Raw genomic sequence first — 13,878 nt, 5'->3', positions numbered from 1 at the left:
TCTTCAGCATTTAACGCGATGGTTGGATCAATGTTCCTTGTGAAGGGCGGAATTTCAGCAAACTTATTATAATCTTCGACATGTCCGTCTTGTCCTCGACTCCCACGATGGTTCTTTTCCACTGAAAGAACTATGTGACGCTTTGGCTCATCGGATGAGCTCGTTTCCTTATGTTTTCTTTTCTTCGGTCTAGAGGACATGTCCTTCACATAGAAAACCTGAGCCACATCATTGGCTAGGACGAATGGTTCGTCTCTGTAACCAAGATTGTTGGTATCCACTGTTGTCATTCCGTACAGCTGGTCTACCTTTACCCCTTTTCCATCCAGCTTGAACCATTTGCACCGAAATAAAGGGACCTTAAAAGAAGGTCCATAGTCAAGTTCCCATATCTCCTCTATGTAACCATAATATGTGTCCTTTTGGCCCCTTGCTAGTGTTTGTTGCATCAATGCGGACACCACTGTTTTGGTTGGTGCTCTTTTTATCTTGGGCGAACGTGTAGAAGGTATTTCCATTTATCTCGTACCCCTGGAAAGTCACTATAGTCGAAGATGGTGACCCAGCCAACATGTACAACTGATCTACAATATTGTTGTTATTCATGAGATGTTCTCGGAGCCAACCGCCGAATGTACTGCATATGTTTATGCGTAATCCGAGTCTTCGAGACTGCCCCGGATGTTACGAGCGCACAATATTCTTGTGATCGGTGATATATGGGGCCACCAAGGTGGAACTTTGTAGAGCTGTGTAGTGTGCTTGAGTGAAAGAAATGCCGTCCCTACATATCATTGATTTCCTTCCTAGCGTGCCTTTTCCACTTAGTCGCCCCTCATGTCGCGATTCGGGAACACCAATCGACTTAAGGTCGGGAATGAAGTCAACGCAGAACTCGATGACCTCCTCTGTTCCATAGCCCTTGGAGATGCTTCCTTACGGCCTAGCACGGTTATGAACATATTTCTTTAAGACCCCCATGAACCTCTCGAAGGGGAACATATTGTGTAGAAAGACGGGACCGAGGATGGCAATCTCTTCGACAAGGTGAACCAGGAGATGTGTCATAATATTGAAGAAAGATGGTGGAAACACCAACTCAAAGCTAACAAGACATTGCACCACATCCTTCTGTAACCTTGGAAGACTAGGCTGGATCGATTACCTTACGAGATATCGCATTAAGGAATGCACATAGCTTCACAATGGGTATTCGAACATTTTCCGACGAAGCCCCCTCGGTGCAACCGGAAGCAAGCTGCGTCATAATAATGTGGCGGTCATGCGACTTCAGGTTCTGGAATGTTTTCTTCTCCATATTTATAATTCCCTTTATATTGGAGGAGAAGCCAGACGGGACCTTGATACTGTAAAGGACTTCAAAAAAGATATCCTTCTCTGCTTTGGTAAGAGCGTAGCTGGCAGGACTTAAGCGACTCCCTGTATCCTTGTAATCCTGTTCTTGCTTGTCTTTTGGGACTTTCATACGATACTGGTCCTCCCGTGCTTCTGGTGTATCTTTTGTCTTCCCATACACGCCTAAGAAACCTAGCAGGTTCACGCAAAGATTCTTCGTCACGTGCATCACGTCGATTGAAGAGCGGACCTCTAGGACTTTCCAATAGGGTAGATCCCAAAATATAGATTTTTCTTCCACATGGGTGCGTGTCCGGTAACGTCGTCATTCGGAACAGATTGGCCGCCGGGACCCTTTCCAAAGATTACTTTTAGGTCCTTGACCATATCAAGTAAAGCATCACCGGTACGGAGTTCAGGCTTCACCCGGCGATCTGCCTCACCTCCGAAATGATTGCCTTTCTTTCTGACGGGGTGCCTCTTTGGAAGAAATCGACGATGCCCCAGGTACACAACCTTCTTACATTTATGCAAATAGACACCTTCGGTCTCATCTAAACAGTGCGTGCATGCATTGTATCCCTTGTTTGTCTGTCCTGAAAGGTTACTAAGAGCAGGCCAATCATTGATGGTCACGAAAAGCAACGCTCGTAGGTTAAATGACTCCTGTTTGTACTCATCCCATGCATGTACACCTGGTTTGCTCCACAAGCTGTAAGAGTTCTTCAAATAATGGCTGTAGGTACACATCAATGTCGTTGCCGGGTTGCTTTGGGCCTTGGATGAGCACCGGCATCATAATGAACTTCCGCTTCATGCACAACCAAGGCGGAAGGTTATAGATACATAGAGTTACAGGCCAGGTGCTATGACTGCAGCTTTGCTCCCCAAAAGGATTCATTCCATCTGTACTTAGACCAAACCTTAAGTTCCTCGCGTCATCTGCAAAGTCCGGGAACTCTCTATCGATTTTCCTCCACTGCGACCCATCAGCGGGGTGTCTCAGCATCTCGTCTTTCTTACGGTCTTCTTTGTGCCATCGCAACAACCTGGCATGCTCTTTATTTCTGAACAAACGTTTCAACCGTGGTATTATAGGAGCATACCACATAACCTTGGCAGGAACCCTCTTCCTAGGGGGCTCGCCCTCAACATCACCAGGGTCATCTCGCCTGATCTTATACCGTAGTGCAGTGCATACCGGGCATTTTTCCAAATTTTCGTACTCAGCGCGGTAGAGGATGCAGTCATTAATGCATGCATGTATCTTCAGCACCTCTAATCCTAGAGGGCGAGAGAACCTTCTTTGCTTCGTACGTACTTGTCGGGCAATTCGTTATTCTTTGGAAACCTCCTCTTCATTATTTTCAGTAACTTCTCAAATGGCTTGTCACATATACCAGCCTCCGCCTTCCATTGCAGCAACTCCAGGGTGGCACCGAGCTTTGTGTTGCCATCTTCGCAATTTGGGTATAACTTCTTTTTGTGATCATCTAACATGCCCTTTAACTTTCGCTTCTCGTTTTCTGTTTCTGCATCTCTGTGTGCATCGGCGATGGCCCGACGAAGATCATCATCAACGGGCTCATCTGATGCCTCTTCGTCTTGATCACCTCCTCCTGCATCTTCATCTTCATCATGCCCTGTTGCAGTATCACCGTAGTTAGGGTACATATCATCATCCTCTTCTTCTTCTTCGTCGTCTTCCATCATAACCCCTCTTTCTCCATGCTTGGTCCAACAATTATAGCTGGGCATGAAACCTTTCCAAAGCAGGTGTGAGTGAATGACTTGCCATTCAGGGTATTGCTTCAAGTTATGGCAATCAACACATGGACAACACATAAAACCATCCGTCTGTGGGTTTTCCTGAGCCACACGGATAAATTCTTCCAGGCCCGATCTGAACTCGGGTAGACGTCGGTCAACGTACATCCATTGCAGCCGGTTCATCTACATCAAATAATTAATTAAGTTTATCAATAAACAATTACAAAACATCATAATATTTATAAATAGTGGAAATTAGCACCGTACAAAAGAAAGGGTTAAGTTGTTGCTTAAACCTTGATCGAGGAGGAAAGAAAGAGGAGAAAGCTTAAGTGTCGCTCCGGCACCTCATCTCATTTTTGTTGGGTGTAAAATCAAGCGGCATCACTCTCTCACACATTTCATCGAGCACCTTATGTGCATGCCAAAGAGAAGCAACTTAGCACTCAACACACACACCTTCTCCTAGCAAAAATGAAGTGAGTGGGCTGTTTGGCAGTGTAGCTGAGCTGAAATAGGGCTGGGGACCTTTAGCACCGGTTCGTGTTACGAACCGGTGCAAATAATCTATCTTTTGCACCGGTTCGTAACACGAACCGGTGCTAAAGGTTCCTCGGCTGACACGTGCCTGGCCACGAACCTTTTGCACCGGTTTGTGTTACGAACCTGTGCAAAAGATAGATCATTTGCACCGGTTCGTAACACGAACCGGTGCAAAAGGTCCCTCGGCCGGCTGCTCCCCTCGAACCGGTGCTAATGACCCCTTTTAGCACCGGTTCGTGCCAAATCCGGTGCAAATGACATCTGGGGCAAAAAACCAAAGCCCTTGTTTCTACTAGTGTATCGTCGTTCTGAAATTTCCTATAGCGGTTGCGAAGTTGCGAAAGCAACTATGAATCTAGTTTATTCGTCACGCAACAAAATTGCTTCGTCGTGTATTAAAGTTGTTTGAGCCCCCGGATACCGGTAACAGCGGATCGAACCGGAGCTCACAACACGCACTTGGCCGAAATAGAGAAAATCAGGAAAGGAAGAAGAATACGTGTAAGCCTGAAGAGAGCACCTTCAATTTTACATGTGGCATCAAATTTTCCTAGCGATGAACTGGATTTACAAACCCATACCGCAAAATTTCCTACCCACCAAAGTTGCAGCTCTGGTGCCCGGCGGAGCAACTTTAGTATATGACAAAGAAATTTTGGTGTCAACCGAGTAACTCCCGGTGCCTGGAGATGCAATTCTGACAATTGTTTCCCTCTTTTTCTATCTTCTTTTGTCTCTACCATCCCTTCCTAACGAGCAATCCATCTCAGAGGAAACAACGAGGAACCAGCCGGTTAATCCCTCCATGCCTACCGCTATAGTGAAGTTGCCTACGTCCACTGTGAAGTTATCTACCGAAGCGAAGTTTCCTACCGATTCAGTGTTTGCCTAAGCCTGGAGTGAAAATGCATATCGTTGTTGCGAATTTGCCAATGGTGCAACTTTGGTTCCCGCCGAGCCAACTTTGGTGCCCAAAGGCAAAACTTTGATGCCAGATGGAGCAAATTTGGTCCTGACAAACCAACTTGGGTGCTCTGCGGCGTAATATTGGTACCCAATAAAGCATTTTTTGTGCCGGACGGAGCAATTTTGATGCCCAATAAAACAATTTTGGTCTGTGACAAAGCAATTTTGGTGCCAACAAAGCAGCTCTCCTGCATGACATAGCAACTTTGGAACCCAACGCAACGTTTGAGCCGATAGATCCGAGGGATGACTCGACAATATTTTTAAACATTGATAAGCAAATTCATAACAGTGATATGTAACTTTGCGACAATGCTAGAGAATTTTAAAACATCAGTGAGCAACGTTCTAACATAATTAAGCAACTATAACTATATAACATGATTGAGCAACTAATATAGGATATTAGGCAATAAAATGTGGTAATTTAACAAGTACCATATGTTGCTGGGCAACTTCAATAACCCCGATCAGTTAAATGAACCGAACCGGAAGAAAAACATGGTACGCTTCATTGCCCATCAGTGCATCTAACATGTGGGTTCTTTTTCTATTTTTTACTACACTATTTCTCGTCTTCTTCTTTCTACAGTCTTGACGCAAAACCTGGAGGAGGGTTCGGAGGCTAATCGGGATCTAATATGTGCTCTGGCCGGTGCTCCGATGCGGGCAGAGCGAGCGCAGGAGGGTTCGTCGGCTAATCGTGAACGGCGGCGGCGCTGGCTTGATTTTGGCCATGAATAGCTGCGAGCGGGCCTCAGACCACCCAGGGTGGGATTCCCTCGCTGAGGAGCACCGGAGGACAGCCAGCCAGGGCGGTGCCGGCGCCCAGCCCCAGTAGTGCCACGACGATGGGCATGGCCGGAGAGAGTTTCCGTGGGAGAGACCCCACCGTGCCACTAGGTACCTCCGCAGCTCCCTCTCATGGAGGAATCGGGAGATCGAGAGCAATCAGGGGGATCGAGATAAGAAGCAAGACGGTTCCGCAAGTTCCTTCCTCCAGGAGGTAGCCGCCTCCTAGGCCATGGCCACCACCTCCAGGATCTGGTCGGGGTCGCTCATGCGCAGGACTCAGTCCCGTGTCACAGCCACAGCCGGCACTACCCGGCGATGTCGGGCGCCATGGCTGCTACCTTGGGAGAGGCGGAGGCACTGGATCATGGACGGATGGGCGGCGCGGAGAAGCTGGCTCGCAAAGGGGAAGTTGTGCTGCAGGAGCGCGCGGTGGCGAATTGCGCACCGGTGTTCGTCCAGGACGAAAGGGGAAAAGAAGATGACGTTTCAATTTTCTGGAAATTAAAGTGAGCGAGTCGTCTGCCCTTTCCCTTTCTGGCTGAGCGCTCGGATCGTCAATAGGGCACGCGGCCGCCCGCTAGACTTGTCCATATATATATGGGTATTGACGTCTTTTGGGGAAGGCAACATAACTCAAATTGGTGGACGGATCCGGTCATGATACGTGCATAACTGGTCGAGCGAGGTAGAAAGGTAGATTGCACTACAAGTATGAAGAGGCCTTAGACGACCGTATGGTAAGAACGTATGAAGCAGGACTTACGAAGACGCCAGCTGGACGGAGGAAAGCGTAATTTGATGGATCAAACCATGAAAACGTTAGCTACTTTATTATTAGGTATAGATATGTGGTTGTGTGCATTAATTGATGCAGAAGCCGGTGGAGATGCTTCTTAATATAATAAAAAAAGCATATATCAGTAACATGATCAATATGATCTATAAATCCTAACAAGACAAGTTGAACGTCTAGTGAGTGCTAGCAAAAAGAAAACGACCCGGAGCAATTGTACTTCTCTTATGTGAAAGAATTTTTATTTCATTTGGTAGACCATGGAGAATGAGTTGCAATATGCCGAGACGCCAAGGGAGTATACACTCCAGTTGTTACAACGCATTACATATAATTTTTCTGAGGAACGTGAAGTTGGCCGTGGTGGGTTCGGAATAGTTTATAAGGTATTACTGTTACTTAATATTATTTCAAAAATCCAATAAAACTGCAATTACAAGAATGCTTCCACCCTATTCACACGATACTTTGAACAGGGAGTACTAGATGACGGGAAAGAAATTGCTGTAAAGAAGCTCCATCAGATGCTATTTCTTGGAAACAAGAAATTTCAGACCGAGCTTGACAACCTTAAGATGGCCCAACATGAAAATATCGTTCGGTTACTTGGCTACTGTAATCATACAGGGAAGATACTTGTCGAGCACGATGGAAAACTTGTTTATGCTGAAGTAGAAGAAAGAGCACTTTGCCTTGAATACTTGGAGGCAGGAAGCCTCGACAAGCATCTTTCCGGTATGGACCAACAGAAACATTTTTGCTTGTAAGAAGTTAATTCTCTAATTAATATCACGTATGTTTAATACTATATATGGTTTTTTATTTATTACTTCTACAGATGAATCCTGCGAACTTGATTGGCACACATGTTATAAAATAATTAAAGGAGTGTGTGAGGGTTTAAATTACCTTCATAATGGATGCAAACATCCTATTTACCATTTGGACTTAAAACCTGCTAACATATTTCTAGACAAGTTTATGAGACCAAAAATTGGAGACTTTGGTTTATCAAAGCTCTTTGATTCAAACGATACCTACGTTACACATTCCCATCCTCAGGGAACACTGTAAGTCTTTGAAAACTCAGAAGAAATGATTAAATCTTGTTTAGTTTTCTAAAGCCAATTTTATTTGACTATGCAGTGGATACATGCCAAACGAATACATTGACAATAGACAAATATCACCTAAATTCGATGTGTTCAGTCTTGGTGTTATTATCATCGAGATAATGGCAGGAAAGACGGGCTACTCAGAATCTGCAGCTATTTCTCGCCGAAAATTTGTTAACCTGGTAAGGGAAGAGATAATCTTATAAGCAGTCCCTGTCGAGAAATAATACCCCCTCACCACAATTGAGTGCATATAAGATTTGAAAAACCAAGATGTAAAGTTCAACCGAGTTTATTGAGAAAATTGTCTATATCTGCAATAACAAATGTATGAGTAATGGAAAATTTTGCTACAAGACGCCACTATTTTCTAGCTTTTGCTGGAAAAAAATCACCTCATTGTGTCTTTGCCGGGTACTATTACAAATTTCTGCCGCATTTGTCAGAACACACCACATAGCCAAAAACATAAAGATTGACACTTTTGCCTGGGACGATCATGTTATGATTGATTTTGAAGACCATGTGCTAAAATTTTCATTTTTAGCCATGCAGTATATTCAGATGTGCTATAAAATTGTAATGGTATCTGCCAAAGATACAATTAGTTGATATTTCTCAGTAGACACCAAAAAATAACGATGTCATCCAGCAAAATTTTCTATAAGTAATCTCGATGTTAATATTTTTATCTACATACTTCGCCAAACTTTACCTCGTGTTACTTTAAAAAACTTATATACAATATAGTTTAGCAAGGAGGAAGTATATGTGGCGTCCCATCGGGTTTATGCTTTTCCTCAGGTGCATAAGAACTGGACAAAGCGGCTGCAGGCAAGAATGTCGTCACGTACATCTCAGAGAATTAGGACATGTATAGAGATAGCATTGAGATGTGTGGACACTGATAGAGAGAAAAGGCCCACCGCAACCAAAATTGTCGATGAACTGAACAAGATGGACACTGCCAATTACTCGTCTACATCAGGTACAAATCTTTAAACTTCGTACAGCATGAAATTTCTGTTATCTTAGATGTAGACATGGTTTCTAATAACATCTTCGCCAAAATTTTGGTTACTTTATTCTAGAAAACAATAAATTAACTGTAGATGATAAATAAATTGGCATAATGTCCAGTAATTCCGATTTTTTTACGATAGCTAAGAATTTCCAAATCAGTGTTCGACTGCACAAGTTTTAAACAATATAATCACGAAAGTTTGGAGCATAGGGCATTACTAATTAAGGTTTCGTATACAAGTTCACTCTCTTAATTTTTAGATACCAAAAAAACAAAGCCAAGTAATAAATAACTCACTTAATAATATTAAGGTTTTATTTTTTCCGTCTATTTTATATTTTATTGAGTTAAGTATTATGACAAGAATATTTAACATGCGGTAATTGTTCAAAGATAAACTGAAGTTGAAAGTTTGAACCATAAAGCTCTTAATTTTTTGAAAGCTGAACCATACACGATATTTGAACCATAAATCTCTCACTTTTTAAATCTACTTACTAGTCAAAAATGAGAGTCCCACTGTGTGTCCTATCCGTCTAGGATGTTGTTCCCCTCTGTTCAGGTTGTTGTTTTCCGTCATCTAGGTTGTTGTTCCCCTTCGTCTATGTGGTTGTTCGATCCCCACCGTGTAGGCTGTTTTTCCCTTCCATACAGGTTGTTATTCCGCTCCGTCAAGGATGTTGTTCCTCTCCATCTAGGATCTTGTTTCCCGTCTAGGATGTTGTTTTCCTCCATCTAGGTTGATGTTCCCTCCGTCTGGATTGTTCGTCTAGGTTGTTGTTCCTCAAGTAGGCACCTCGGATGCAATAGTTTTGTTCTCCGAATCGACGAGATGTGTTTCTAGGATGCAATATTCATGTTCCTCATAAATAATGGGGTTGTACCTTAGATATCTCCATGTTTTTCCTCATTGTAAAATATTTTGTTCCCCACAATCTATGGGGTTCATTTTCATATGACTCAAAGTTGTTCCTTTGTTTCTGAATTTCTATTCCTTAGCATCTAAAGTTTTTTTCTTAAACCTCTAAATGTTTGTTCCTCGTGTACTTTTTTTCCCTGAGTAGACGAGCGTTGTTCCTACGACGCAATATTCTTATTCCCTGCGTAGACAGAGTTGTTCCTCAAGCACAATATTCTAGTACCCTAAGTTGACGAGATTTGTTACTCAGACGCAATATTCTTGTTCTCTGAGTAGACGAGATGTGTTCCTCGGAAGAAATATTCTTGTTTCCCCGAGTAAATATTCTTGTTCCCCGAATATACTAGACTTGTTCCTTAGAGGAAATTTTTTTGTTCTTGAATAGACGAGATTTGTTCTTGAATGCAATATTTTCTTGTTCCTTGTGTTGACGATATTTGTTCATCAGACACAACATTCGGATAAATGTGTTCCTCTTATTTTTCTCAAGTGTAGTTCACTTTCCATCTGTCAATTGGAATGTTCCCTGAGTAGAGTAGACGAGATATGTTCCCTGGACTCAATATTTTTTTTGCCAAGTACACAAGTTGTGTTGCTCAGATCCAATATTCTTGTTCCCCGAACAGACGAGAGTCTGTTTCTATGACACAATACTTTCTGTCCCACAAGTATACGAGATGTGTTCCCGGACTCAATATTTTTGTTTGCCGAGTACACAAGATGTGTTACTCGGACGCAATATTCTTGTACACGAGAGTCTGTTTCTGGGACACAATATTTTCTATCCCACGAGTAGACGAGATTTGTTCCGCGGCCGCTCAGTATTCTTATTCCCTACCTAAAGGAGTTGTGTTTCACATATAGAATATTCTTGTTCCCGGAAGTAGAAGAGATTTATTTCTCATATGCAATATTTTTGTTTCCCGAATAGACAGGATTTGTTTCTGAAATGAAATATTCTCGGATGGGATTTTGTTTAATGGGGACTTCTACCTTTTTTTATGTTGGTCCCACTCTTTTTTTACTATTTCAATGAGCCTAGCTACCTATGGTTCCACGATCATCCAATTTTGCTTCCACTATCCTGCTATCGAATAAGTGCTTTAATACACATGACATGATGTTTCAAAGTTAAACATAAGATGCTTCCACTATCCTGCTATCGCCGATCCTGTTGGGCCATGGCCCAGGTAGCCATCCGCACCCACGCGGGGGTGTGTGGCCTGGGGTTGGCGCCGCACTAGTCGGTGTTGAGGAGCTCCCGGACGGAATTCCTATATGCCGACCAGGTCGGCACCTGCATCGCGCCGCACACCCCCGCGCGCGGTGTGGGCCGGCCCGGTTAGGCGTTTTTTCCTGTTTCTTTCTTTTTTCCTGTTTCTTTTTCTATTTTCTGTGTTTTTCTTTTCTATTTTCTTTTTCACTGTTTCTTTTTTCTCACGTTTTATTTTATGTTTAAAAATAATTTTCGAAAATTATAAAAGTTGAAAAATGTTCAAGTATTGAATTTTTTTTGAACGAATTTCGAAATTTGAACAAAATTTTAATCTTGAACGAATTTTGAAATTTGAACAAATTTTAAGTTTTGAACGATTTTTAAAATTTGAACGAATTTCGAATTTGAACAAATTTTTAATCTTGAACGAATTTCCAAATTTCAGAAGAATTTTGAACAAATTTTTTTGAACGGTTTTTGAAATTTGAACGAATTTCGAAATTTGAACAAATTTTAATCTTGAACAAATTTCTAAATTTCGGAATAATTTTGAATTTTGAACAAAATTAAATCAAAATATGAACATTTTTAATTTCCAAAATTTCGAATCTGAACAGATTTTGAAATTTTGTTCTCCGATTTTTTTTAAGTTAGATATTGAAAAAGAAAATTATTAACAAAAAAGAAACAGCAAAAAAAGAAAAAAAAAACGTACCTACTACTAATGGGCCGCGGCCCAACTAACCGGCCTGGTCGGTGGGGTGTGCGGTGGCCCGTACACACCGACCAGGTCGGTGTACAGCACTCCCCGCTCCCGGAGGGCAAGGGGGCTGCTTTACACCGACCTGGTCGGTGCCAAGCGTGGAGCCGCACACCCCCAGCCGTTGTTGGGCCCGGCCCACTATCCCCCGACAGGCTGTTTCATTTCGCTGCAGTGGCTAGCTGGGCCGCGACCCACTAAAAGGTAATTCTCGTTTCGTTTTTTTTCTGCGGTTTCTTTTTTATTTTCCATAATCCGGGTTTTTCCAGAAAAATTTCTATTTTTCACAAACATGAATTTTTTTAAAAAGAATATTTTTAAAATATAATTTTTTAAAAATTAGAACAATTCTCAAATTTGAAAGATTTTTATGTTTGAACGATTTTCAAGTTTGAACGATTTTTAAATTTGAACGATTTTTTATTTTGAACGACTTTTATGTTTGAACAATTTTTTGAATATGAACAAATTTAAAATTTGAACGATTTTCCGATTTGAACATTTTTCGAAGTTGAACGATTTCAGATTTGAACATTTTTTTAATTTGAACAAATTTTAGATTTGAACTTTTTAAAATTTAACAAAAAGAAAATAAACAGAAAAGAAACAAAAACAAAAAAAGAAACAGAAAAGAAAAAGAAAAGAAAAGAAAAGAAAAGAAAAAGAAACAGAGACAGAAAACAGAAATAAACGTGAAATGGGCCGACCAGGCCGGCCCATACCGCGCGCGCGGGGGTGTGCGGCGCGCGGTAACCACCGACCTGGTCGGTGTATAGGAATTGCCGGAGGGCAATGGGGTTTTAACCTGGGTCTCGGTTGTCGTGGACCGGAGGTGTAACATGTGGGCTACAGCTTAGCCCACTCGTGATTGCTTTCAGGCGATGCTTCGTATTGTACGCTGCTAAGGTGCTCCCCGCCAGTGTAGAAGTGGAACTACCCTAGGCGTGTGCGACTAGGGTTTTTGTTACTCTGTTGGCGATCTCGATCTCCGGTGAGGTTTTCCAGTGATTCCGCGATCCGACCGCCTTGTCTCCATCGGTCGAGTGTGCTCTTCGGGCTGATTACGGGGTTGACCAGTTCAACTACCTGGCCCTTGTGGTGTACTTTTTTTTAGATAAAAGGCACAACGTGCCCGACTTTAAATTAATAAAGCCCCAAAGTTCAACATAAGGTAATACATGCTGCGACATACAACTTAGTCAAAGTAGAGACTAGATGAAAGAGGGGTCGGCTTCCCCAAGACAAGCCCAAACCAATATTAAGCTAGAGCGATGAAGTGTTAAGAGGGCGGGAAGACGACCCTCCGCCTCAGCCACTAGCCACGACCACCGCGTGCATCTGCTTGAGCGCGCTTGGCACCCCTTTTAGGCTTGGACGATCCTGCGGCTCCGCCAGGAGAGACCAGAGCTGTACAAAGAGCATGGTTTTGAAAATAATGTCAGTAGGGTGGTTAATAAGTTTGGACTCCATTGTTAAATTGTTTCTAATAAGCCATAGCACCCAAGATTGCACCACAAACAGGATCCAAACTATCATACGGAATCTGCCAGCCAAGTTCAAGAAGATAGCGAAGAACTGCGGAAAGTTTGCCGGGCACCAGCTGCATCCAAGCAATAGGCGGAGGGCGCTCCACGCAAACTTTGCCAGCGAACATTGGAAGAAAATATGACTGGCGTCCTCAGCTAGACCATATAACACACAGCAACCCGTCCCTGGGCCATGGCACGCCGCCACGTTAGCGCTAGAAGGTAGACGGTCGAGTATAAGTTGCCACGAGAAAATTCTAGTCTTGAGCGGCACCCGCGCCGCCCAGACGTCCTTGAAATGTGCCAAAGTTGCGCACTGAGCAAGTTTGGCATACATAGAGCTAACAGAGTAGGAGCCAGAAGAGTCCAAGGTCCAAACGACCCTGTCCTACCGTCCACCAACCTAGTATTGTCAATAATCTCCCTGAGCTCATTCCAATCAGCCATCCCTGCGTGATCCAGATGTCTTCGAAAATGAAGATGTTCGGGGTGGCCACAAACCTACTCGACCGAAGCCATTTGGGAGGAACAAATGTCAAACAACAAAGGGAATTTATCTTTCAAAGTCCTGTCTCCCATCCAAGTATCCATCTAGAACTGCGTGCGGCGACCGTTCAGTATCACATGTTTTGCACCCAACTTGAACAAGTGTTTGATTTTATAGAGGCTACGCCAGAACTGCGAGCCCCCTCGGCCCGAGGCGGCAAAGATATCGTCCACGGAGTTGTATTTTGCCCGAAGAATCTATTTCCAAATCGGGTTGTCGCTCTGGTACAACTTCCACACCCACTTAAGCATTAGGGCGGCGTCCATCTTTCTGGAGTTGAGGATGCCCAAACCTCCACACTCCTTGGGTCTGCACACAGCCGGCCAGTTAAGAAGATGGAGTTTTTGTTTCGGGCCCGATCCTTCCCAAAAGAAACGGGCCCGGTGCGAGTCGAGCTTGGCGTGCACACCATCTTGAAGGAGAAACATCCCCATAGCGAACATTGGGAGGCTAGCAAGGCAAGAATTGGATAAGATCAATCGTCTCCCCGACGAGAGAAACTTACCCAACCACGGTTCGATACGAGCGGATAACTTATGAACTAAGAA

At 43.3% G+C, this 13,878-nt stretch overlaps 1 protein-coding gene across 1 annotated transcript; it reads left to right on the top strand.

Moving 5' to 3' along the window:
• Positions 1–6,483: 6,483 nt before the first annotated feature.
• Positions 6,484–8,340, top strand: LOC124647714 (cysteine-rich receptor-like protein kinase 26). Its single transcript, XM_047187606.1, has 5 exons — positions 6,484–6,609; positions 6,700–6,958; positions 7,062–7,293; positions 7,370–7,520; positions 8,143–8,340. The coding sequence occupies exons 1-5, from the start codon at positions 6,484–6,486 to the stop codon at positions 8,338–8,340; spliced, it is 966 nt and encodes a 321-aa protein (XP_047043562.1).
• The last annotated feature ends 5,538 nt before the right edge of the window (positions 8,341–13,878 follow it).

The sequence above is a fragment of the Lolium rigidum genome, chromosome 4 (genome assembly GCF_022539505.1).
Source record: "Lolium rigidum isolate FL_2022 chromosome 4, APGP_CSIRO_Lrig_0.1, whole genome shotgun sequence".
NCBI classification, from domain to species: domain Eukaryota; kingdom Viridiplantae; phylum Streptophyta; class Magnoliopsida; order Poales; family Poaceae; genus Lolium; species Lolium rigidum.
The sequence above is the reverse complement of the archived record's forward strand: the minus strand, read 5'-3'. Positions and strand labels throughout refer to the sequence as shown.

Excerpts from the sequence above, each read along its gene's own strand:
- LOC124647714 (XM_047187606.1), top strand. The coding sequence starts at position 6,484 with ATGGAGAATGAGTTGCAATATGCCGAGACGCCAAGGGAGTATACACTC. Across the intron at positions 7,294-7,369 it reads TCCCATCCTCAGGGAACACT|TGGATACATGCCAAACGAAT; the intron begins GTAAGTCTTTGA and ends TTGACTATGCAG. Across the intron at positions 7,521-8,142 it reads GCCGAAAATTTGTTAACCTG|GTGCATAAGAACTGGACAAA; the intron begins GTAAGGGAAGAG and ends GCTTTTCCTCAG.